Source organism: Lutjanus erythropterus, chromosome 14 (assembly GCF_056507025.1).
Source record: "Lutjanus erythropterus isolate fLutEry1 chromosome 14, fLutEry1.hap2, whole genome shotgun sequence".
NCBI lineage: Eukaryota > Metazoa > Chordata > Actinopteri > Lutjaniformes > Lutjanidae > Lutjanus > Lutjanus erythropterus.
The window spans coordinates 12559707-12586884 of record NC_139330.1 but is presented as its reverse complement, the minus strand read 5'-3'; the positions used below and the strand labels follow the sequence as shown (position 1 = coordinate 12586884).

The window sequence follows — 27178 nt, the reverse complement described above, 5'->3', positions numbered from 1 at the left end:
GCAAAACTTTATAAATATATAACTGTCTGTTCAGTCATACATACATATTAAACACCACTTTCACACCCATGAGCATTTTGTTGTCAGACAGTTAAATAATTATTTAAAAGAGAAAAGAAAGAAAGAAAGAAAAAAGGAGACTTGGACGCACGTCTAAAATCCAGGGACCAAGGTCGGGTAGTAACACATTACATGTAATTTGGATTACGTGATAAGGTTACAAAAAATAATTCAGATTACATTTGAAAAATATGCAATTACATTAGATTATAGTAACTTGGTGGTACTTTGGCTTTTGTTTTTAAAATATGTCAGTTTTAAAATAACAAAACTGTTTTATAGTTATGATAACTAATGTTCAATTACTTGTGAAAAGTGCCTCTGACATACTTGGTTTCTTAGATAAGTGCTCCACTTTGTGGCACTAGTTCCCAACCTGGGGTTCCCAACCCCACTAGGGGTCACCAAAGCTTCATAGGGGTCTCAAGGCCCTCTTGATTTTATGGGGCGTAAGAAAACTCATTTAAAAGCAAGTATGCCGTAGGCCTATATCTCACTTATTGCTTAAGTTTAGATTATTATTTAAGATTTAATTCTAAAAAAATCTAACAGGGTAAGCACATGATGAAAACCTGAAAATAAGTTATATCCACTGACCCTTCACTCTCTGCTTAACAACCATATCCTGCATTAGAAAAGTACCATGTTAAAACAACCAAAGAGCTACAATAAATAAGAGAACAATGGCAAAATGTGAGAAGAAAACAGTCAATTTTGTAAAAACAGAGAGAGAGAGAGAGGGGGGGGGGGGGGGGGGGGGGGAGAAGAGTAAGTAGGTATGACTGTTTAAATTGATAATAATTAAAAAAAAAAAAAAAAACATATTACAGACAGAAAATTGTATAAAAATTTCCTTAAATATCAGGAAACCTCCTCTCTGATGCAACTTTCACCGGAAATTATCAGTTGTTCTGTACTGTCATTGTAATGCACTGAATATAATATGAAATATTTATAAAATAACTTAATTATGGTCTGTCAATTTACTCAGTGATGAAATGAGGTCCCTTAAGGAAAAGGCCTGGAAACCACTGGTAGTACAAATTGAGAACAAACCAATAAAATGTAGAAAATAAAATAAATATTTAAAAATAAAAGGGTAATAGAAAATATATGTTTTGTAAATAGCCACGGTGTGTTTGGTTTTTATACTTTTCAGATATTTCTTATAATGACCACATTCACAAAGATTAAAACAGTTCCCTGCATTAATTAATCTGCATATGTGTATGAATTGTTTAGCCATGATCATTAAGCTATTCTACATAATTCCCTGCTTTTTTCATTCTCCAATATAACTCTAATCTAATATCACTACATTTCAAAGTAATCTTATCTAACTCTGCCCATGACCTATATATTGTGTCTGCTGTTACCTTCATTGAATTACCTGGAGTTTACGAAAAGCATTTGAACGCAACACCGCTTCTTTGCTAACTCATCCAGTGGTGGGAGTCAAAACGTGCGACGCTCAGCTTTCTTAAACAGAAGATCTACAAAAGACGCTACGCCACGCGAAGTGCAGACTTTCACGTAATTAGACCTATCCACATCGCTGTCAGATCTACGCATGCGCACAGACTGCTGGTTACTTCCTGAATCAGGGTTAGCTTGCTGCTGTGTTTGATAGTAGCATGTAGATGAGAGCCGAAGACTCAAAGCAGGCTGCTGGAGGTGACTTTCCTGAGCAGCAGACAAAAAAAGAGGACTTTCGCTGACAGTTTGCCGCGACAACATGGATTACTGGGTAGGTTTCGCTTCACTTTAGCCTGTTTTTATTCACATTACATTCAGAGTAATAACACAGGACGATGGCAGAGCTGCTAGAAGACGCTCGAAGAGGCGAAGACTTGTTTATCAATAGTGAAGTGAGCTATTGAGCCGACTTGTTTTGCTCTCAGGGATGCTCCAAGTCCACAAACAGTATTTTTGATAGTTACAAAGCCTTATGTTACAGAATAATGCCTGCGTTTGAAGGAACGCGTGATACTTTGGCCCTTTAAATGGGATAATTTACATAAAATAAACCACAGACACCCATAATAAAACAATAAAAGAGAGTAGACAACTGTGGCTTCATGTTACACTTCCATTAAGTCAAAATCTGATGTATTTCTTTTGATGAGGTGCCCTGGTGTTGAGGTTTATAGCCCCTTCCTAAGCTCGTATTGTTTATTGTAGCAGCCAGTGTTTAAAATTAGAGATCCTGTTTAACATAAACCTGCAGGAAGTTTAAACAAAGCACTACTCTCAGTGCTGCTGCCACCAGAGAGCTGTTCAGATTTGTGGGATTTTCCTTAAAGGAGCAGAATCAACCTTTGTTTATAGTAGGGGAGCCTGGGGGCAATTGTAACAGGGGAGATATTGTAATTCCTCCAATCAGAAACAAGCCAGAGTGATGAAACTTATGTTGCATTTGAGAAAATGGCCAAGATCAGGATTTCCCACTTGAAAAGTTCAAAATGACCTCAAAGCACCCCAGTGAGATATTCCATCAAGACTGATAATGATGATTATCTACTCATCCTCATGCCAGTTGAAGGCTGAGATTAGTCTTTTAGTCCACAAAACACTGCTGGAGTGTCACGGGAAAACAACATCACAGGATCTCCCAAACAGTGTAAGTGAATGGTGACTAGTTTTCAAATGGAAAAAACAACTGAAAAAAATACACCTAAAATATACATAGAAGGACAGAAATAAAGTCATTAATGTGAGGAAATGAAGTGCAGTGATTATAATAAGTGCAGTGGACCCTGAGACCAACCGGACTGCTATCGCTTTAGGAAGAGAGATGGATGAGAGCTAAGCTAACCTCGCTGCTTTCTGCGTCCCTGAGTGTGCCGACCTAAGAGAGCGAGCTGGCGATGCATCGTCATCGGACCACTTTGATTCTGCACCGGCCCACATCCTCCTCCTCCAACCCCCACTGGGACTTAGCTGCGAGTTTGGCAAATGCGGTATCTAACAGAAGTTCGTCTCTGCAGCTAGTGTGCCAGCGTTAGTTAGCCTGACATGCTAACGCTTATGTTAGAGCTGATAAGGACAAAGTATAATCCATTCCTCACATGTTTTTGAAAGACCACAAAAAAAGACTCATGAGACACCGAGTATCGCTCGTCTTAGAGCCCCATGCGCACATCTTCAGCATACAGTGAAATGCAAATATGGTGCCCTGGTTACAGTTGCTAACCAATAATTGGACAGTTGCTGTTTGCAGGAGGGGCTTAACGAAGGGTCAGTTGTACCCTGTAATATTGTATGATCACAGTAAAGTTGGCCTGTACCTTTAATTTGTGTACATATATATGTGTGTGATGACTAGTGTATTTTTAAGTGCTCTTTGAGTTATGAGGGAAATATAAAAAAAATCTTACAATTGGCCCCAGTCTCCTTTTGACATTAGACTGAAGACTCAGCACTTTAGGGTGGCTCATCTGACACACATATTATCTGCTGTCAGCATAAATATCAACCATCTGTCTGTCTGTCTGCCTGTCTGATCAGCTGTCTGTCAGGTCAAATCAGGGAAGAGAAAGAAGAAGTGACTCAAAAAGCAAAATTATGATTTTGTGCTAAACGTCAGTTCATGTCACGATTTCCCCGAGGCTCTGTAAACATTCCAGATACCACAGCTGTAATTATTCCCCCCTGAATGATTTCTGGATCTGTCTATGACTACATGATGGTGTGCTCACACAGTTTGTTTTCCCTTGATGTCTCCAGGAGCAGCCACCTCACACACCAGTACATTTCCATGAGAACATGACCTCCCCTCTGAGACAACAAAAGCTCTCCTTACAGAATAGTCAAATGTTGTATGAGGGGGAGCAAAGGAATGGGCGTCCACTGTTCAACAATGAATCGGACAATGCTGCTACAACAGTCTTTGTGTGAACTCTGTATAAGTTTTCCTGAGGCAAAGACGGCAATGAATGGCTTGAAACGTGTGGGTGGACCTGAAGGTGAAACACAGACAGAAAATGTGTTGGACAACAGAAAGAGGCCTGTATCTTAAGGGGACAGTTCACTGCAAAATCAAAAATACATATTTTTCCTGTGGCCTGTAGTTCTGTTTATCTGTCTAGGTTGTTTTGGTGTGAGCTGCGTTGACATGTGTGCATCTCCTCATGGTCTAGAGGCTTGTGGTTGTCATAGCATGTGATGTAAACATAAATGGCGTCAGCCTCGACTGAGTTGTAATGCCTTATTCATGAGTAGGCGCACGCTTCCTTCTGCATGGTAATACATTTGAAAGAGAGACTACATGAGACTGCTCACAACAAAGTCTGGATTTCCTTGGATAACTAGGTCATGATTTCTGTATATAGACAGTGACTGTGTTAGCATGCACAAAATATTCCAGTTTTTGCCTTTATTCTTAAAAAGTCAATACTCCTACTAAGATTATAAGACAAATCAAAATGAATATTCTGCTAATATTACAACTTTACATTCAGCTGAGCCTATTCTGATCATGGAAAAGTGGAATGACTGAAGCTACTTGAGGTATTTTACTTATTTGCATCAAAATAGTATTTTTTAAAGTTTTCTTCTGGTAGCAGACTTGTTCGAAAATGTGAACACAGCCACATTCCTTCATTTGTGTATCCACCGTTGTGAAGATGTTGACATTTCAAAATTTGCACATATCCAAATACCCGTTGACATCCAAGTCTTTAATAATGTTTGAAAGCAGGTGTGTTTCTCCCTCTAACCAGAAATGTGGGCCTTTCCTTTCACAGAGCTGACCGTAAACAGGCATGAAACATGAAAACCTGAATAATGAAAGCTCATTTTGATTGAAATGACTGAACTGAAAGGCAGAATCTGTGATTCCCCCAGTATTTGTTTTTCTTTCATTTCAATTTTAACACGTAAATGACAGTTGACAATATCTGTTCATATCACACATATCAAATTCAGTGGAAAATTTGTGTGTAACGTAGTCACTGCTGTTGAGTTTTTCACATGTGTTTTTTTGGAGCTTTGAGCACCACAAGCACAGCGCCATCTTTTTCCATTTTAATCAAGAGAAGGCACACATCACTTCAGCTGATATCTCCAAACTCTGCGGCTTACACCAAAACTATCTAGATGGATCAATAGCACAACAGGTGATAGGAAAATTATGTATTTTGGGGTGAACCGTCCCTCTTACGTACCGACTGGCCTTTGCACTGATGTTAGATAACACCACCGTTTAATCTTTTGTTTTATGACGGATGCGTGACAGCGATCACTGATGGGCTTTGCACCTGTACTCTGCATTTACATTCTAACATAGTCAACATGTGTTAAAGTCTTATTTTCCGTTGCTTCCCGCTCAGCTCCATGTAGCTGATCTGGCTAAACCTGTATGAGAACATGTTATCCAGACAGGCGGGTGTGACAGCTGTAGTCTGGGCAGGGGGGGCCGACTCCTGTGGCTCACCTGCTGCCCTTCACCACATTTCCATTCACCTAAAACACTCAGTTTTCTCTTCACGTATTGATTTTCACCGTCGGCAGATGATGCTTTGAATTATTAGGCAGAAAAAGTCCCTCACATCCCTGAGACAAAGGATTGAGAAACTTTCTGACCTAATGGAGCCAGTGTGTCAGTTGCACAAGGGAACTTACCTCATTATACTATTATGGGATGTTTATTTCAGGCGACACAGACTGGGATTACTTAAGATATTGTATTTTGAACCTTAAGCTTTCCTCCATCTGATTGTGGCTGAGGTGGAGAAACAAGCCACCTTGCTATCAGACTGCCTGCTCTATTGTGTTGTAAAAACAGATAATGGAAAGATAATTTTGCCACACTTATGAAATAACATACACGAGTCTTTACTGGAATAATTGCTATGATTTAGACTCAGTTAGATCTTCTCAGGCTGTGAAAATTCACATTCAGATTCAGGACAAATACTTCAGCAATCTGCTGGTGATCAGACTCAGATAGATGTACAAAATCATTTATAGTTCTGTCTATTTTAAGATGAACTTCCTGCCTCGTCTGATCACGATTGATTGCAAAACATCCCGTCCACTGGTTGGATGTGTTGTTGCCGGTTTGGGTGCTGGGAGGAGTCTGGTGATAGTGATCCACTTAGCTCAGAGCGTTCTCTCACTCTCACCTGGAGAACGAGGAGACGGCTGTCTGAAAAACTGCTGGCAGTGTTATTAGTGTGTGTGTGTGGAGAAAGTGAGCTCTGTAGTTCTGACAATGTCGTCTGATGTAAGTATTTAAACTTGTGATTTGTGATAGTGGGCTACATGAACCAGTATTAAATGGTTAATCGTACAAGAATTTCCAACATTTTGGACATCTGTAACTTCAACATGTTGTGGAGGAAGTTTCTTTGAAAATTTGTAACTTTTAGGGTTCAAAGTTAATGTTTTGTCTTTTACTTGCCCCTCAGGCGAGTGGGTCATTTTTTCTCAAATTGTTTGCTATATTTATTAATTTATAAAATAACAATGAAAACTAAGGCTAACTGTCGTGTTTAGTTTGGAGCTACAATATCTATGAATATCAGGAAATGTCAGAAAATAGTCAAAAATGTCCAGTTTCTCGGAGTCCAAGGTGATGACTTCAGATGTCTTGTTTTGTCAGTCCAAAACCCAGACATGCTCCATTCAATATGATAATAAACAGAAAAAAGAGGGAAATCTCCATACTCGAGAAACTGAAAATATAATTTTCTGCCATTTTTGCATGAAATGTTATGTTATAGTGTAGATTTTGGGGGCTTTCCATGCCTTTATTCGACAGAGACAGTTGAAGTGATGACAGGAGAGTCAAACCCATGTCTGCTCAGGAGGACTGATGCTCTACCAGCTGAGCCACATTGGCACAGCACCCATGACAATGTGACATTTTGCTTGCCCCTGGCAAGTGGGCAATCCTTATAGTTGACTTTGAAACTTTAAAAGTACTTTAAAAGTAACTAGTAGCAAAGTTACTCTTTCTTAAAAGCGAGTCTTTGGTTAAAACAATTCTAGTTCACCGTTCATCACTTGGACAGTAGCTGCTCAATGAGCAGCGTGACACTTAAAGACATGTCATGCAGTTACACTGATGGACTGAATAATCTATAGCACATTAGGGTAGGGATGAACTGATGGTTTTATCTTTTTTAGATAAAACAGATATTGACCAAGTTTTCCTTTTGTGGACATAATTGGACAAAATGTCTAAAATCGCAATAATATCATATTGTGGCTTAAGTATTGTCATAAGATTGCATTGTCTAATAATATGCTGAATTTAATGTCTGCATATGGGCACATGGATATATAGGAGCATGTGATGTGCAGGTACGTAAATCATGCATCTTGTCTCAAGAAGTTCTCATGAATTCATTTGAATTGAATTTTGAAATCAAATGCTCATGATGGTGTCAAATGATGACTAACTTTCAACTTTCAACAGTTTGCAAAAGTCACTTCCCCATATGGATGTAGTCACGAGAAAAAGATTTGTAACAGACATACTTGAAGTCATTCAAGGTTCTTGCGATTTTCTGCACTTTATTTAATGAATATGCTGTATTACTGTAAACATAAATTATGTGTGCTGTAGCGTCTGACCCAAACTGTCCTATATCCTACATAATGTTGGACATAAAACACACTTCATGGCACCAATGCCAAATGCTGTTTTGCAACCTGAGACTCTTTGTGAATTCAAAGCAACCTTTAACATACTGCGATATGTGCATGTGTCTGTGTGTCCAGAGTGCCTTGGAGGTGTATAAGGAGATGGTCCTGCTGTACCTGGAGGAGGGCCGGCGGCAGGTCAACTTACACTGTGCGGACCTGGAGCCATGGCAGATCATCGGAGCAACGTTCATCACCACACTGGGAGCAGTCTGGATCAAAGGCTTCCTCTTCCAGCAAGAAAGTAATGTCACACATGATACATGTGTAGAAAGTAGGCGGCCTACAGGGGATAACTCATGAAATTCAGAAAGCTTTTTGAGTCAGTGCTCATTTTTGACCAGTGTAACGGCGTGTGAGTTTGGTTACCATGCTGTAATTTGCAGTCATTGGCATCAGTGCTTTTTTAAAATGCTTTTTTTTTGCCCTCTGCTAATTTTCTATATAGTATCTCAAAATATGTTACTCTGCAGAGACTACTTGTTTCTCTAGTCTGTTTGTCTTAAAAATACCTTCAATCAACAAGACTTTCTAGATCTGCTATCAATCAATCAATGGCTGAATTCCACAGCAACAGGATCAGCTCCACCCGTCTTACCTCAGCTCCGAAAGCTGGTCAGAATGAGGCTTCTTGACAGAAACTATGAGGAAAACACCAGTGCTTTTGAGCTCAGGATTGAATGTTTTATGAACACGGCTTCAGTTTTCATCGGCCCCGTCTTGTCTGGATGTGTGATTATGGGTCATAGTCAGCTGTTTAATGTTTGTGGTTGAGTGTGTGCCAGCCTTTCACCACAGCTGCTGCCTCGTCTTTTTGGTTAATAGGTCTCACATCCCGAATCAAGAAGCAGTGCTTTCGACTCATCCGAAAAATACCCTTTGTCGGGGGGGCGGTAAGTATCAGTGGTGAATCTGTTCCTTCTTTTCCCAGCAGATGTGCACTGAGTGTGTTGTCTGAGGCTCTCATGAGTCACTCTTGGATGACTGAGTATGCCATGCAGAGGGGGGGGGGGGTCAGACCTTTGGCACACTTACCATCATGCACTGGAGATAACAGTCGGTTACTTCTGGTCATTATGTCACCAACTGAGGGCTCGCTTGCAGACTTTATCACAGATCTTACAAAAAGTGTTGATAACACAGTGCGCATGTTGTCACGTTCAGTCTGACACACACTTACCTCACACACATTCAGACATGCTTCACTGATGTTTTTACTGCATCCAAAGACATAAATTATCTTCTCTTCCTGACAGATTCAGAGCCAGCTCAACAAGGCTTTGGATGACATGTCTACCAGCCTGTGTACTCTGAAGGAGGGGATGAGCTACACCAAACAGCTGCCCTCTAAAGGTCTCTCTCAGAGCCAAGTGCTGGACAAAATCAGAGAGTACGAGACTCTGAGTAAGTCATCATTCATTCCTGGGCTTCATGGGTCATTATCTGTGAAGCTGACTTCCTGAAGAGGCTGTCTAGTCTTCATTATGTGTTTTTTCAATGTGACAAGATATTTCTTCTTTTTTTATTCAGATTTTGCAAAGGTACAGAGCGTTACAAACAAAAATAGCCCCACAACTGGTAACAATAGGAAAGAAAATTAAATAGATGTAAAATAATAAAGAAATCATAAAAGTCACATGTGTTAGAAGCACCATTTGCGGGTAGTGGGAAAGTGCGCCCTGAGTGTAGTCATAAGCACAAAAGCAGGGACCAGGGTCTAAATTATGTTCTGGAGGCATTATTTTACCCCCGAAAATGTTTCAATTTCAACATTTCTGATTGGTTGAATGCTTGTAGCATTTTATTTCAGCCTCCATTTTTAAAAATCTGATGCTGCAAACTATTTTTTATGTTCGTTGTGCTTTGATACATCAACGTGGAGTTACAGAAGAAAGCCTATGGCAGATAGACCGACGACGATGTCAAGGCCTTAATGAGCATTTATGTTGATGACGAAATCCAGCAGGAATCGTCTCTTTGTCACACAAATACTGATCCCTGCCTGGGGGTTTTAAATTACTGTTGCACAGTGGCACATAAATTGACATGTAAAAACATCTGTCACTTTTTCACACATCAGTGGATTAATCTTTGTAGGCCTTTAGACCACAGTGGAAACGCAGACAACAACAGCATGAAGGAACCTCATGGAGTCCCAGAAACTAATTAAACTAGTCTAAAGAAAAAATAGGAAAATTAATCTGCTCATGTATAAAAAAGTGACGTCTGTTTTTGCCCGTCATTCTTGCCCGAGACCGTACACCAGTGATGACGTGGACTTCAGTGTTGTTCATCTGTCCTGTGCTTTCATCTGTAAGTCCACGTTGATGTGTCAAAGCACATTGAACAAAAACAAACAGCTGCAGATTTTTAAAAATGGTGGTTAAAATAAAATGTTGTGAGTAAAATGATGTCCTAATTAAGGTTCCTAGTCCCTGGGGAAAGTTCCTGCAATGGAAACAGGGCTTTATTTCCTTAAAAAGCAGTTCCTGAGAATAAAGGTTCTGGGTACTTTGGTTGGAAAGACGTGGCTCAATGCCTGTGAACAGTTCAGGTTACTGCCTATCATCTGAAGGAAGTCACTGCACAGCCTTGAAAAATGACATGAAGGGTTTCCATTTTGGAACAAATTTATCATTTTGAACCCGTCAAACAATACTTAACTTTATCAAGCTTGAGAAAGTAGAATTGGAGGGAGGATGTCCATTTAAGAAGAACTCTGCAACATGCTGACGAGGCTGTGAAAGGGATCATGTCTCCTTGTTTATAAAAGACGTTTCGTTGAAGAAAGCAGTGATTTCTAAAGAGGTGATTTGTCTTTGCAGATGAGGTGAAGTGGGAGAAAGGATGTGTTTCGGGTGCAGTGTACTGGGGTGATGAATCACTGACCAGCCTCCTGGTAAAGGTAAGCATCTTTGTATACATCTCTAATCCAAGCATCAGTGGTCAAGGTTGAACTTGGATACATTTTTAGCTACAGTACGCAGGACTCAGGACTTGTTTTTTGTTTCTTTTTCACATTTTTCTGACCAGTGACTCCTGCCGCCCTGGTCTCTGTGTGTGTCTCTAACTCGGTGAATATTTGGAGTTTATGCAAGTCTTTACTTTTTTGTTTGTTCATCATGTTTCTTTTCTTCTCTTGTTAGGTTTATGGAGATTTTGCCTGGAGCAACCCGCTTCACCCAGACATCTTTCCCGGTGTAAGAAAGATGGAGGCAGAGGTTGTTCGAATGACTTGCTCACTTTTCTACGGTGGACCCAACTCCTGTGGAACAGTAAGTTATCATAAACGTCTGTCTATACATTGTTTAAGCTAAGGATCGAAGCATCCAAAGCATTGACTGATTTGATTTGAACAACTTTCTTTCTATTTGTCCAGGTTACTTCAGGAGGAACTGAGAGCATCCTGATGGCCTGCAAGGCGTACAGAGACATGGCGTATGAACGTGGTGTCAAATATCCTGAAATGTAAGATATGTTTCCTTTTTATCAATCCTTTTCTTTCGGTCTTGTACAAGTTTGCTATTTCAACTTCGTTCCTTTTTAAAATATTTCCTGTAGTCTTGCACCTGTGAGCGTCCACGCAGCTTTTGACAAAGCCGCACATTACTTTGGGATGAAGCTTGTTCACATTCCTCTGGACAAGAAAACTATGAAAGTAGACGTGAAGGTGAGAATTTGGTACACATAGATGCTAACTGACTGCTATTCTTAGACTTCAGTGATTCCCATGTTGTTTCCTTTCTTTAAAGGCTATGAAGAGAGCCATCAGCAAGAACACCGCCATGCTTGTGTGCTCAGCGCCTCAGTTTCCTCATGGGATCATGGATCCTGTTGAGGAAGTAGCAAAGGTCAGAAGTAAAACATTTTTCCATGAAATATGTTCTGAGATTAAAACAGGGAAGTCAAATCTCTGACACTTTCCCTCGGTGTGTTCCAGCTGGCTGTGCGCTACAACCTCCCGCTGCATGTGGATGCCTGTCTGGGAGGTTTTCTCATTGTGTTCATGGCCAAGGCTGGTTACCCACTCGCCCCGTTTGACTTCAGGTTAAAAGGTGTTACCAGCATCTCTGCAGATACCCACAAGGTAAGGAGTGGTTGTTTATTCCCTTCAAATCTTCCAGGCTTACCTTCTTACTTGTACCAACAAAAAAAAAAAAACACAAAAACAATACGCAGTGTTGATAAAAGTTACAATGTGTGATTAAAAAATTCCAGAAACAGACAATGTACATTGTGTACTGTGATGATCATGGAATTTAAAACCAGTGTTTAATCTTATCTGGCTCCAGGCCACACTTTTATAGCATTTTAATACTGTATGTGTGTCACAACATTCCTCTCCAGTACGGTTACGCCCCGAAAGGCTCCTCAGTGATCCTCTACAGTGATAAAAAATACCGTCACTACCAGTACTTTGTAGCTCCAGACTGGCAGGGGGGAATCTACGCCTCGCCCTCCGTTGCGGGCTCCAGGCCCGGAGGAATCATCGCCGCCTGCTGGGCGACCATGATGCACATGGGAGAGAACGGATACATAGAAGCCACCAAGAAGATCGTCAGTACAGCGCGCAAAATCAAAGCAGAGTAAGACACCAAAGCAACGATGTGTTACAGGGATAGTTCAGATTAGTATTACTCACTTAAAGCTACTACAAGAAACTTTCATATCTTGTTGATTTTGTGGGCAAAAGCGACACTTTTTCACTGTATCAACCACAAAAACCTCCTCCTCCTGCTTCTTTTTCTTCTGTTCATTCATGTAGATCATATAGAGGCATCAGTATTAAGTTGTTTCATAACAGTTACACGCCCAGTCTGAAGGAGCAGAAGGAGTATCAGTGTAGGAAGCTAAACAATGTACTGCTGTGGACAGGGTCAGCAGAGAATGTATTTTAACCAGTCAGTATCAGTTTAAGTATAAGCTATATTTCGAATATTTTCACTTCTTTGCTTTACTTTAAGACAGACTTTTCATACAAGAAACTGCTGTTATGTAATACAAATACCACTGTCTCCAAAGTAACCAGACTTGTTTGGTAAAACAGTAATTTTTCAAAGAATCTGAACTATCCCTTTAAAAATCACAGCAGAGCTCTTGAACTTTGTTTTCTTGCAACATTTGTCTTATCACCTTCAACGTGTACTTTGTTTTTTTTTTTTTTTGAATTGACAGAATCTGCAAGATAAAAGGTGTGTTTGTGTTTGGGGATCCAGAAGTGTCGGTGGTGGCGATAGGCTCAGATGTTTTTGATATTTTCCGTCTGTCTAATGCACTGACGTCAAAGGGCTGGAACCTGAACACGCTGCAGTACCCATCCAGGTAAACCAAGAATAATAATAATAAAAATCATTTAACAAGTGTAATATGGTGATAAATAGTCAGGAGCGTAACAAATGTATGATCTTCTCTTCCTCAGCATCCACATTTGTTGCACAGTTCTGCACACACAGCCGGGCGTCGCTGATAAATTTATCTGTGATGTCAGAGAGCAGGTCGCCATCATCATGAAGAACCCCAAAGAGAAAACCACAGGGATGGTGAGCGACCTCTGCTTACACACTAAATACACTGAATTCACAGTACAATTTTTAATAAGTACATTTATACCTAAGTAATCTCTTAAAGATGAAACGGTATGAAAAGTTAATATCTTGATTACAATTCCAGACCAAAATGATCACGGTTATTATTATAGCAATGTCGTTAAACTGTGCTGAAAATCTTCAAAAAGTACTGATACACACATTTAAATCTTTCCTCTTTCATACTGAAAATCTCTCAAGCAATTTAAAATGGCATCATGTCATGTCCTTTCACTGACACAAAACTATCCCATGTTTCAAGCTGCATCTGCACCTGGGAGACTGCTGCTGACTCTGGTTGATGCTGGTCAGCATTTACTATGATTTTTTCAAAGTGCGCTAATCAAACACGTTTGTCACAAATTTCAAATGGTAATACTAACCGTTGGGATTAGATTTATTTCATGTCATGTTGACAAACCTGCCAACACTCCTGTTTCTTCTGGGTTTCTACCGTATTTCAAGGCGTTCTCCCATCTCTCAGCACCCTCCTTGTTTGTAGTTTCTCCGGGAGACTCCAGTAATTTACGTGGCCCTCGAACTTTATTTAGAATAACCGTCGCATATGGATCATCATACATGCATCCATTACTTTTGTATGCTTGTCTGACGTCACCCAACTTGTCAGATCAACACACTTCACACACTACATACAGTTTCAACCCACCTGTCACGGCAGCCTGGCAACCCACAACCCCATTTAAAGGGGTGTGTGCACAGCTGCTCTCTGGACAGGTAGCCAGCTAACTTAACTTTAGCTGCTGTCAAATTCTCAGGGAAGGACGATGTTCCACCAAAAAAAAATCTAAATACACCTATAAATTTTAACATAGTTAGACTTAACAGTTTTCTTTGCCTTTGCAGACTCTATTGATTTTCCTGTGTAAGGCACAGTAGAAAAATGATGTGAGTCAACATATCAGTCCCAAAAGCAAAAGCTGTTATTTACTTTATATTTATTCACAAATCCAGCATCAGCTTGTATAAATGGATACTGTTTATACCAAAAGTTTAAAGGAACATTTCATTTGCTCAGCTTTATACGGCATGTCTCACGCCACGCAGAACCACGTATAAATCTGCCACCGGGGGCGAAGCAAAACAATGTGTCTAACTCTCAGTCAAGACTGTTTATCATGGGAGTCGATACTGTACAAAGTCTCCATCTTATCTTTACCTCTGGACACCCAGAGCCTAAAGTGTGTCACGTGTGAAGGCCTCTCAGGTTAACTAACAATGTCAGTTTACAAATCAAAACTCCACAGATTTCTCTTACGAGGACCTTAATATACAGAACACCCTGTAAGTTCTTGTGTTGGCACCTATGATTAAGGTCGAGGTTTAATTTAATCTTCAGACAGCTTGCAATTGCAGCCGAGTGTGAGACAGTACAATTACCATTCGTGTTTACACATGACAGACCGTGTGAAATATGTCTGCCAGTCTCTGTTGTTTACCATGCTGTTGGTGCACGTGGCATTTTGTTTTTCCTGTTGCACAAACCATCGACTCACACAAGCTGCATGTGCTGTCTGTGTGTCAGTTTTAAATAGAGTGGAAACTCCACCCAACAGGCACGAACCTGCATCATGCCAGTCAGGTTTGTTAGGAGCACGCTCATAAAATAAGTGTCACTTTCATTTGAAAAACAAATAAAGTACGAGTTGTGGAGGGCAAAACAACAGGATGGATATCATATTATAGTTCAGCCTGCTGATTGATCAACACAGTCAGCAGTTGGAGCTGCAACAGTGGCTGTGACACAGCTTATAGAGGCAATTGAAGTACTTTAAAACCCTCAGAGCTTGATTGCTGCATTTTTTTTTTGTCATAAATGGTGCTCTTCTCTACATCAGTCTGCCAAGTCTGAAAACAGACACGATCACGTAACTTTAGATCCAGAACCCCTCGAACTAACACAGTTACTCTCCATCTACAGTGTACACAGCTCAGAAAAAAAACTGCAGCCTGTTGCACCAGTTGTGTTTAATGTCAAACTTAGCCTGGCTATAAAGGAAATTATTAACCAAGTTGTGATTTATGCGTCACTAAATTAAAAGATGTTTCACCACAGAGATAAGTTACAACACAACTCAAGTGAGTAACAGCTAGTTAGTTCTACATGCCGTGGTTTTTCTGCCACACAGCATCATTATTTTCATTAATTGCAGCCAGTTTGCAACACAGTAATCCAGCAGAGACCTAATTATTAATATATTTCAATATTGATCTAGTTAACTAAGATGTGCTCTGTTTTTTTTTCCACAAGACTGTTTTGCACTGTGATTGGCTACTACTCATTGCTTCAACTGTGCATCCTTGTGATTACCAGAAAGCCTTTTTAATGTTGTGGAAGGATCTTTTCCAAAAGTTACCCAAGTAGTTTTTTGTGCCTAAACCTAACCAAACTGCCGCTGAAAGCTAAAAATATTTATTTGTAAACTGAAAAAAATGAAAAACAGGCTTCGGGAAAAGAAAAATGCTACAATGCTAAGTGGCTTGTGTCAGCCAGAAAGCTAATGCAAAGGTAACCATGACTTTAAAAATCGGTCTTTGATTGTTGAATTTATGGCTTTAAGATAACACTAAAGGAAGTAGACAAGGCAGGTTTCTAATTGGTTAAAAAGGTAAATTGTCTAATATATCCTGAAATGCTTGGAACAACAGAGTGGTGACGATAAGAGGGTGTGTATTTTTGTAAACTCACTGGTGTCTTTCTGCTGCTTAAGGGAGCGATTTACGGCATGGCGCAGTCTATCCCAGACAGATCCATGGTGACAGAGATCTCCCGAGGTTTCCTGGACTGTCTCTACAGCACTGAGGTGCCCAAGTTGAACACCAGCCACATGAACGGCAACGGCAAAGCCCACTGAAGCGGGACGGGGCCCTCCTGGCCGGACCCCACCGCACGCAGGGAAACACGCTCGCCTCCTCCCAGAGCCCTGAGTTAATCGCTCAACGGTTGCCTTATCTTGCATACCTACACCGTATGGTAAACATCTGCAAAGATCTTTGAAGCACAAGCCATCGTCATTTTAATCAGCCCAGAGGGAAATCGCTTGTAATACTGTACCCTAGAGGCTTAGAGAAGAAATGACTGGTTCCAAACATGTTTTAGTCTTTTTAATTTGATTTTATTAATGTAGTGAAAGTGTGTGTGTGTGTGTGTCTTATTTTATTTGTTTTAAACATTCATTTCAATTTTAGCTTTTGTTAAATGCATATGTCTGTCTGTCATAATCTCCAATGATTGCAAAGCAAAAACCTTATGCCGGAACATTTCAGCTCGCTGCCATCACTGCTTCACTCTCTGTGATGACTCAGCAAAAACTCAGACCACTGAAAGCTTGTTAGTTAGAAGCGCTGTGCTGCCCTCTAGCATGACACGTGATGTACTGCTCTAGACCGGCTCCACCGTACATGTGGAGGCCTGTCAAAGGTATTATGTTGTCTAATAGTTCTCTCTGGAAAAACAGCATTTTTCGTGTAAATGCACTGCGATGCCCTGACAAGAACATATCAGGTTAATCTGTGAATCACTTGAAACTGCAGTTCTGTTGTCATGGTAGAAGTTTGTCTGAAAGCATGAACGTGCATGTCCTCGTTTGTTAGCGCTTAGTATGATGACTTTCATTTTGTTTTAAGTCTGCATTTGTAGTCCATCTACAGTGTTTGGATTGGAGGGAGAATGAATTGGATAGTGGGAGCTTTTAAAGGCACAGTTCAACACCATATCAAAAATACCTATTTTTCCTCTTGCCTGTCATGTTATTTATCCATCCAGATAGTTTTGGTGTGAGTTGCATAGTTTTGGAGATGTTGCCGCAGAGATGTCCGCCTTCTTTTGAATATAATGGAACTAGATGTCACTTGGCTTGAGGACAAATCATGACCAGGTTACTTAAGATAATCCACAGACCTTGTCAGGAGCAGTTTCATGTAGAAACTATTTGCCAACCATATCAGCATGCAGAAGGAAGTTTGCATCTACTCATGGGCGAGAGACTGGTGCTCATGACAGTGCTGGATGTAAACAATTTGCTGAGCTGTAACTTCTAGTCCATGAGTAGATGCACACTTCCTGCTGCATGGTGATTCGATTGGTGGAAGGAAGAAAGAAAATAGTTCCCACATCAAACTGCTCACAACTGTGGATTGTCTTGAGTAACCAGGTCATGATTAATGAAGGGAAGAGACATTACTCGAGTTTTTGAAATGTACCACAAGGCGAGTGCCATCTAGTTTATTTATATTTGAAAGAAGGCAGACATCTCTACAGCCAGTATTTTCAAATCTTAGCAACTCACACCACAACTATCTAGATGGATAGATAGCGCTTCAGATAAGAGTTTGATTTTTGGGTGAATTGTCCCTTTAATATAATTCATATTCAATACAATATTCTATGGATTTAAACTGGGAGAAGTTGTAACCAGGGCATGAATATTTTGAAAGCGGCTACTTGAATCCAAAACTCATCAGCCACTTTGGTAATTTTGTTGATTGTTTTCAGATTTAGAAAAGGGCTTCTACACAGTAACTGGTTTGTAAAGTAAAGCAACGAAACGTATAAATTTTAATTAAAGGTCCAGTGTGTAAGATTTAGATTTAAGATCTGTTGGCCAAATATGGGAGAAATGGAACATAATATTCATAATTGTGCTTTCATTAGTGTATTATCACCTGAAAATAGCAATCATTGTGTTTTTCTTACCTTAGAATGAGATGTTTATATATACAGAGTGTGTCATGTTGCACCGGACAAACCAAACACTGGAGCTGCATTTGAAATTGCATACTTCTTCTTTTTGCTTTTAGTATGTACTGCATCTTCCCTTCCAAAGTTTGTACTGTTGCATGAAGTATGCATACAACTGGGACATACCACTTCGTCATAAAATTTGCGCCTTTCACTTTGACCCTCTTGCTCATACATACGTTGCAGTCTGAAGTGAGCAGAAAAAGTATGCACTAATGAGCTTTAATCAGGCTTTGCTCTCTCAGCTAGTCAGTCGTGACCAATCTTCCGCTGCACAGAGGGTTGCTGGGTAGACGAGCTAGAAGAGCATGCTGGCTTGGCTTGTGTAGTGCAAAATGCAACCGGATGCAGTAGGACATCCTGGTATTTTTGGCATACTGTGTATTGGGACTAAATCTTTTCCTGGCATACTAAATAGTGTGGTAGCATGCGTACTGGAAAACACTCTGGCTCTAGATAGGGCCTTTAGCATTTTTCACGAGTTTCGCAGCCACTGTAGTTTCTTGGAAGGAGAGGCGAGTGATATTCAGCTGCACCACTAGATGCCACTAAATCCTACACACTGGTCCTTTAACAGACTGGACTGAAGGCTGTTTCCAAGCCCGGTCTACTGTATATTATCAAGAAGCAGAAACCTAATATTTCCTCTGTCGTCACCTGTGTACCACCTTGTTTTAATAATTTGTCTCCTAATTCAATCTACCTCAGTTTCTACTCAATGCAAATATCATTTAATCATTCTAACAGGGCAACCATTTCCAACATAATTAACTTCGGTAAGTGTTCTTAGACATACTGATACTGAACGGAAACAGATTCACTGTGATGGAGGGTTTTTGATCCACAGACTGACAGATTTGATAGTTTTATTTTGGGAGAAACTCATTCCCTGCCCTGTTTAAATGTGGATATATTTTGGTAAATATCCATTCAGCGGGATATGTACACATTTACTTACATTTGGACAACTTAACAATGCATACTGTAACACCAAAATGACCTTGTGTTCTTTTCTTTCACACGCTTTCCTAATATTGCTTGTTGAAATCGTGCATTTCCACGAAACTATTTCCATGTTTGTGCAATATGTAACCTTTCCTTTTATGAAGTGAAACGAAGGGGAATGCTCTACTATAAATGTTTAAGAGATAAGTCATTAGAAGCATAGCATTGAATGATAGCGTATCAGCCTTGTTAGTGTAATTTAACCATTTGTGTGACCACTGGGTGTTTATTAATCACTTAATTTGTGAGTCTGTTTTGTGACTTGTGTTTTCAACATTGTTTTTACACACTGAGCAGTTTTAAAGAGGTTAGATGTGAATGTATTTAGGTTCTTACATGTGCGGGGACTTTTCCATCTTTTAGTCAGTGCCTGGTTAAAAGACAGGAAGCAACGCCCCATCATTGTTGTCGTGTATCCATCCATCCATCATTAGATACTTTGCCCAGTGACAGGGTGTGGAAACCCATGCAAAAAAGACTTTTCCAATAATGGCTCATCCTGTTTGCTTTGGAGAAATATCTGCAAAAATTGTGACGATTGAATGGCCAAGAAATCTCTTTTGAATAAAAACCTTTAATGCAAAAAAAAAAAAAAAAAATCTTCTTTAAGCAACGTGACTACACACTGTAACATATTCTTTAGAGGTCTGCAGAGAAAATCTAACCTTGCGTTCTGGTTTGTGCTGCAGGTTGGTGACATTATGTAGCAATAATGAGCGTTCACCTCTGTGCCTTCAGAGGTTTGAACTCGTGACGTCGTAGCAGATTTTCTCTCTAACATCCTCAGGGAATTGGCTTCATAACAGCATTAAGGTCCACTTGTCTTTCAAACAAACAAACACAGAGTGGACAAAGTTACAGAAACACCTTAAAATATACAGCAATACAGTCAAATACATCCTTACATCAATCTTAAAATGGTTCATTTTAGTACTGGACTGCAATATATTGTATATTTTCAGGTCTTTTTTTTAAACTTTTTTCCACCGCTGCACACTCATGAGGCTCTGAATGTACAAGATTTTTTGTTAAAGCTCATGTTCATGTGCATCATTGTTAAGCAAATTTATTTTAACTTAGGAAGCACCTGCTGGTTTCTTCTGGTATCTAATGATCTTAAGGCCACTCCGTTAACACAGTTGCACTCTTAGCTGACCACAGCAGATGTCTACAGTGTTGTGTTTTTAATAAAATGCATTCAGTCTGATGAGAAGAATCAGTTTCTGGTCATTTTTCAGTTACGACAAGAACAGTTTGACTGAGAAAATAACATTTACTGACAGTAAAGTACAAAAAAAACATTTGGCACATAAGACACTAGTTGTGACAGAAGGACACTTGTACCAATTTTAATGTTAACTGTAATGTCACCTTGAATAGAGCTTTTTTCACAGCAGGAGTTGAGGTAAACTCAGGTGCTACCGTGCTAACGTGCATAATTCACCATATTCTTTTTCATTATCTTATTCATTGCTCAAATGTTATACTGCTGTGTCTCAGGTTGTTAGTTGTATAACAGTAGAGAATCTGATAAACTGTTATCATTGAATTGCTTCCTTATTGATCAGCACCTGCAGAGGCAATGGATAGTGAAAATCCAAACTGAAATCGGGCAATATTTTAAGCTAAAATAATATATTTGATAACCCATTAGCTACCATGAGACAACAGCTAATGTTAGCATTCAAACACTTACCAGCTAACGCTTCCTGCATCATTACTGCCACACAAAACACCACACTGCTAAAGTGCTTGTAACTTTTGTGTTGGATGTAATCTGTGTTAAATTTCACTGAGCATTTCTGAGATTGTTAGCCTACATCTTCAGCTTGATTACATCCAGTGTGTTTTACTTCCAGGCTTAGCATTCAACGAATCTGCAAGTAACGTTAGCTAGGAAGTGGCTGAATGCTATTACTAGCTGTTCTGTAACAGTCCAGGCTTAATGTAAAATAAATTCATCCAAGATCTGCATTGATATTTCCTATCTATTTTTTTAAACTGTCAAACAGTAATGTTAGCTAGGAAGTGGCTGAATGCTAGCATTGAATGTCCATTATCTTTTCAGCCGCTGATCAATCTGGAAGTGGTGCAATGATAATATTTGTAAGATTTCCTATATTTATACATCATCTGACCTAGAAAACTAGCACCATTGGTAACACCTGTATTTGCCCTGCTATTTCATGTCAGAATGGCTGCTGTGAAAAAAAATCTGCTGAGTCATTGCTTTAGTACATTTAATGTGTAATGATTTTACTGTTTATCTTTGGCCAATAATCTCATTTATACACCAAGTGAAGCACATTTTTATAAACACATCGGACCATTTGCAGTCTAGCAGTTACAGCTATGTAAAACACAACACATCAAACTAAAAGCCTCATATTCTTTGGATTGGATCAGTGGAATGATTATAGGAAGGGATTCGGTTCTGTCACTGTTGAATGTTTGTTGCTCACATCAGTGATGCCTGGTCAATGAATGTGGCCAAAGTGATGTCACGTTGGGACAACCCTCCACAGTCATGTGTGCTGAGAGTGATCTGGACCTGAGAAAACACAGGAAGATGGAGCAGAGAAAGGAAAACTGTGAGTACGACCCTTATTAAATTTCAGTGTGTTTGTTTTAGCCTAAATATAGTGCTTCATTGCATTTCAGGAAGTTGCAACTTCAGAAGAGCATCATCCATCTTCTTCAAAATTGGAAACAGCAGAATCCCCCCGTCTTTATTCACTGGGTGAGAGACTTGATGAGCTTTTTGCATCTTCAGAAAATTTGTTTCACAAGGAGGAATGACACAGCAAAGTTTGTTAAAACTTGGGAACTTTTCTGGTCTCATTTCATTTCTTTGAGAGCTGGTGAGTTCTCCTCTCTCACATAAGTTCGTACTGTTTTTATTGAGATAACCTTTATGGTATTTATTTGCTGAATTTCCCCTTCTTTCTTTTTTCACATGTGCATCCTTTTAGTATAATACTTACTCTTGCATCCCATTGGTGGTATGTACTTCAGTCTCATACTCAGTGTAGCTACTGCATAATTTATGCATAAGTACTTTATGTCATAAGTGCTTTGACCTCTGTGGGTTGCTTTTTTTCCCCTCCCCTTTATTTATTTACTTCATAAATGTTTTTTTTTTTTATCTTAAGTTTAGAATCCACAGGCTGAGGAAGGAGCTTAGGGTCAGTAATGTCGTGCAAGTTAATATTAGCTCATGGATTATCGTTTATGTTGTCAAATTTGTCCCATCAGATTTTCACTATCCATTCTCTTTCAGTTGCTGATGAATTAGGAAGCAGTGAAATGATAATACATGACTTGTAACCTGGAACATAACTTAGCAGTACATTTTAATTTCCCACCTGAGCATGACATCAGAGGAAAATTGCTGTTCAATTATGGCTCTGTTTCAGTCCTCAGGTGGCTGTTTCAACATTTAATAGCTATATTAAGTATATATTGCACGTATCAGTAATTAATTTCATCCTAGTCAAAAATAACATTTCAGATATCCATAATGACATTCTTTGTAGGACAAATGACATCAGCATTTTTGCCATAGGATAATCATTAGGAATCATTAAGAATTTCTTTAATTTCAAAATAATATATTTCAAAAAATAAAAAAAACATTCCAGATTTCCATATCGTTATTTTGAATATCCAAAATACATCCAGATCACATTGTGACAAGTAAAAAATGTCATAATGTCATTATTATGATCATTAAAAAGGCAAATGGAACTTCATGATTTTGAAGGCAGATGTCAATTACATTATTTCAAGCTTCAGTACATGTGCACAATATTGAGCCCCTTATCAAGGAAAGCTGTTCAGGACCAACTGTCCAAGTGACCAAGTCCAACTGTGGCAGATTAACTGATAACTAAAAATGCAAACACCTAAAGGCTTCTAATCTCCTTTGCATGAGTCATAATTAGTCTTTTATACCTTATTATAGACATTGAACCACTCAGGGTGATGATCCATCTTCTCTGCTTGTAAAGCCACTCTGGACATGAAACCAAAAGCCTGAAAGGAAGAACATCATATCTTAAAATCATGCAGTCATGTATATACATAATGGTTTATGAGTTAAGTGCGATAAAGTGTAATAAATTAGGAACCTGATTGAAGTCTTTAAAAACAAACTCTTTGTAAATGGCGTCCCGTCCCACAACCTCCACCCACTGAGCGTTGCGTAGCAGGGGGAGTAGGTGGGCCCTCTCCTCCTCGGTCAGACTCTGAATTTTACCCGCCTGGTGGGACAGAGCAGAGGTAACACTGCAGCAGATCTGAGAGGGGGCAGCTTCACAAACACAAACTGTGATTGGTTGCATCGGATCCCATCTGGAAACAATGAAAGGCTGCATTCCTGCTTTTAAAAAAATGAGCTGGTTCAAAGTATGTGGTGGTGGGTGGTGGTGGGTGGGGGTGAGACTCCCTTTTGGTCATTTGGTCCCTAATCTTGACACATGATGCAGGGTCACATGGATTTCATTTCATTCTACGGTTGTTAAGATACCATTTGATACAATACTAGGATAAAATACAACACTTGATACCACAGCAAAGGAAAAAAAAGCCCTCAGTACACAAAATTAGGCGTGTAAGAAAAAATTTATACACTTGAGTATTGCAGTATATTTTGTGATACTGTACAGATTCTCACAAACTCATTTTGATATTGTGAAACAAGTGTCATGCCAGGTTCAAAACAAGACATTAGAGACATTTTATGGACCAAATAATTAATCGATTAATCAAGAAAATAATGAAAATAATTGTTAGTTGCAGCCCTAACTGAAGTATCTTTACTTTTGATGACCTTACTTCATTCAACCATCATGACCCTGACTGTCTAAACCCTAAACTGCACTGTCAACATTTCACAACACTCCTCAAATATCTCATTTTATTGCGCAATCAAGAGGGGACGTTTGAAGTCTTTGTCCCCTGATGAGCAGTCATGCTTTCAAACCAGAAGAGCAAACAGATGCATGACCACGGCCTGAGACAGAGCAGTGACATCAACAGGTATCATAGCAACGCTCTAATCTGCTCTATCAGAGGAGCGAATGGGCAGCACACAGACAATGCCCACTGGCTTAACCCTCGTCTATTCATCACACACAGGGGTTTAATACGCACACAGTATCCCTGCAAAATCATACGGGCACATTTGAGACTTTGTACCAGATTTATCTGTCTGAACATCTGCAATAAAACATTATCTATAGTGGAGTTTTAGACTATCAGAGTGACTAAATGGCAACAGGTGTGTGTGTGGTGTGTGAGCAGCCCTGTGTGACACACTGAACACACACCACACAGAGGTTTGTGTACTCACCATGTTTGCAGAGTGTTTTCATGCACGGAGGAGGTTCAGCTCACGCACCCTGTTGCACAGAGGCAAATCTACTGTGGCAGCCAGTGAGAGCAACTGGAATGAATCCATCCGACACATGAGCCGTTTAGGTCCTGCTTAGCTGCCCCCGCAGGAGCCTGAGCAGAAATCCTCACTGCTGATTGGTTCTCCGGCCACCTGTCAGCAGGGGTTTAATCATAAACTGTCATCTGTTGCACAAGGCATGCGTGAGGGCAGCTATTGTGGCAGGATTCAACACAAAGGGCCAGAGCAGCCATGTTTGCTGTGTGATGAAAGGGTGAAGATACTCGTCTACACTCTTTAATCATCTGTTTTATATTGTACATGCACACATATTAAACACGAACTTAAACTTCAGGATAATAGTCCACCGTTAATCACGTCTCTGTTTAACAGGACAGCAGATTTTAAAGCGAGCTCTGCTCTTCAGCTGACTGACCGGGGTTCATGTCAAAGGTTAATGAGCTGCTCCTGTGAGATTGCCCCGGTGAACTCATCTGTCACAGCGAGCGCTCAGGGAAATGAACTGGTTAATGAAATGAGGAGAGGGAGAGGATGTGACAAGTGATCAGCATTTAACAGCTGGCTGGACGAGGAAATGAGAATGGTGCTGCTTCGGTCTTATGGTCAGAAAGAAGGGCATGCTGGGATTTAGAACAAAACCACTTGATTGGAGTCAAATGGTTGTATAAATTTGTGTCCTGAAATGAAGCTCTGATGTCTACATTAATACACACAAATTTACTTATTTATGTTTTTCTTAAAGGGACAGTTCATCCCAAAATCAAAAACACAATTTGTTCCTCTCACCTGTGGTGCTCTTCTTCCATGTAGATTGTTTTGGTGTGAGTTGCTGAGTTTTGGAGGAACTTTTAACTGCTTGCGATGCACTGCAGCGTTCTGAAAACCTGCTGGTTTAAACTGATGCAACAAGACAAGATAGTGTATTCATCTCCATCACAATGACTCTCTGTACTTCAACTCTAACTGCCAGGCTTTTTGTCTCCCTTGTCAACATGTCCATGTGGTGTTTTTCATGTGTTACAAGACATAATCAGGAGTGAAATGAGCAGTTGGTTCCTTTGAAACTGCAGAAAGGAAACTGCAAAAAAAACCAAATTAGTCAGGCTGGGTGTATGACATCATAAACCTAAGGAACCAATTCAGCTAATCGAGGGATGGCGCTATACATATCATTAGTGGCTATATCCAGCCCACAGTAGCGCCAAGATGTAGCTAGTTAGCATATTTAGCTAGCAAACAAGAGGAGAAGCCAGGTGCAGGTGCTCAGGGGTAGGGATGGGGGTGTGGGTGTGTGGAGAGGGCGGGGACTATTTTTATATTCATGTATCCTTGGACACTAAATGAGGGCAAAGTGTTTTGCAAAAACAAGAACATCCGACACAGTTTATTACTTCTTTGAGAGCATTTTAGATTTTAAAAACATGACTGGAGATACAGTGATAATGAGTCATTTACCACAGTTCTAGTTCCATGATATTGGAGAGAAGGCAGACATCTACAGCAGATATCTCCAAAACTGAATCTAGATGGATAAATAGCATTACAGGTAAATTGAAAAATATGGATTATTGATTTTGGGATGAACTCTTTCTTTAAACAGGTCAAGTCCCTGATTTCTTTTTTTTTTCTTGTTCATCATCTCTGCCACAAATTTATGGACTAATTTTTGTCCCATAAATGATTCAAGCCAGTTACCAGAACCCTCGAATGCGCATGCATGCTGCCCTTTGACCACTTTTATATTGGTGTGAGTGTGATAAAGATGAGCAGTGGAAGAGGCTGTTTTCAAGTAGCAACATGGAGCCCCGGACTCTGCTACAAGCAAGTCTAACTCTGTTATTAATCCTTGTTACCAGCAGCTACGGGGGACATTTAAAATCAAGTGAGTCTTCTAAGATTCATTAGTAAATATGGATCATTCAGCAGTCTTAAATGGTCAAAAATGTTCCTGTAATAATGATTTGACACAAGATTGTTCTAGTAAAGCTCAGCCTCTAGTGACAATCAATGTTTGGCCAACATAATCAAGATTAAAATTCAATTATAACAAATGGACATGTCAAGTATGAGAACTCACTCAGTCGATAGTATTGAGTGAGTGTTATGATCTTGATGATGATAGTGATCTTATACAGCCTTCTGCTATCTTATATTTATGATGTACACAAAGGTTTGTGTTCCAGCTGTAAATCAGCGCTGCTTTAAATCTGTGCAGGACTCGCTCTGAGAATGGACCAGGCTTTGTTAACATTTCACAACCAGCTGACAGAAGAAGTTCAGGTCCTCTACACGTCAGATTTCTGTTACAAGGTAAAGAATATATTATGCACTGTTTGTCTCTTCATGCTTTCTGTTTGTCAAGGTTTCTCTGCCTGTTAAGATATAAACAAGCCAGCAAAATTACCAAAATTGTATATGGTTTTGCAAATTCTGAGAGGTTTATAGAGATGCACGCTGAACATATAAACAGTGTAAAGCACAGTCAGGTGTGACATTTATGTTTCTTTCACACAAGACAGCTTTTCACAATTCTACTAAAGAGTCACTTTTTCTTTTTAGGTTGTTTGAATTTTATGTTTTTACAGATCTGACGAGAGGACACTCATATTTCACCAGAAAAATAAAATAAAAACAGTAGGAATGTCAGCTCAGTAAACCTGTTTTTTCACCTGTAACATTTGTATACTTTTTTCCCTTTATATT

At 39.7% G+C, this 27178-nt stretch overlaps 3 protein-coding genes across 5 annotated transcripts in view; 2 read left to right on the top strand and 1 right to left on the bottom strand.

Moving 5' to 3' along the window:
* The first annotated feature begins 1666 nt into the window (after nucleotides 1-1666).
* On the top strand, nucleotides 1667-17292 carry sgpl1 (sphingosine-1-phosphate lyase 1). 2 transcript variants are annotated; one of them, XM_084736415.1, is made up of 14 exons: nucleotides 1667-1807; nucleotides 7789-7954; nucleotides 8536-8603; nucleotides 8967-9114; nucleotides 10536-10615; nucleotides 10857-10985; nucleotides 11090-11178; nucleotides 11272-11380; nucleotides 11463-11561; nucleotides 11651-11797; nucleotides 12058-12296; nucleotides 12886-13032; nucleotides 13130-13250; nucleotides 16025-17292. In XM_084736415.1, the coding sequence occupies exons 1-14, from the start codon at nucleotides 1796-1798 to the stop codon at nucleotides 16166-16168; spliced, it is 1698 nt and encodes a 565-aa protein (XP_084592541.1). In that variant the 5' UTR covers nucleotides 1667-1795; the 3' UTR covers nucleotides 16169-17292. The 2 variants fall into 2 exon arrangements, with proteins under 2 accessions (XP_084592541.1, XP_084592542.1); XM_084736416.1 differs by lacking the exon at nucleotides 1667-1807 and adding an exon at nucleotides 6169-6286.
* A 3993-nt stretch (nucleotides 17293-21285) lies between these two features.
* On the bottom strand, nucleotides 21286-24555 carry pcbd1 (pterin-4 alpha-carbinolamine dehydratase/dimerization cofactor of hepatocyte nuclear factor 1 alpha). Its single transcript, XM_084735722.1, has 4 exons — nucleotides 24413-24555; nucleotides 23190-23321; nucleotides 23014-23094; nucleotides 21286-21610 (listed from the first exon to the last, which is right to left on the bottom strand). Exons 1-4 carry the CDS (start codon nucleotides 24413-24415, stop codon nucleotides 21518-21520), a joined length of 309 nt encoding a protein of 102 aa, XP_084591848.1. The 5' UTR covers nucleotides 24416-24555; the 3' UTR covers nucleotides 21286-21517.
* Nucleotides 24556-26207: 1652 nt separating this feature from the next.
* The window catches only part of LOC146315268 (heparan-alpha-glucosaminide N-acetyltransferase), a 33551-nt gene continuing 32580 nt past the window's right edge, over nucleotides 26208-27178 (top strand). Inside the window, exons 1-2 of one of the 2 annotated variants that reach the window (XR_014771854.1) lie at nucleotides 26208-26357; nucleotides 26691-26785. Coding sequence is in view for 1 of the 2 variants with exons in the window: in XM_084736048.1 (XP_084592174.1) it covers nucleotides 26273-26357; nucleotides 26691-26785 (180 nt within the window). In the remaining variant the exon portion in view is untranslated. The remainder of the gene's footprint in view (nucleotides 26358-26690; nucleotides 26786-27178) is intronic. The other variant, XM_084736048.1, reaches the window with a different exon arrangement.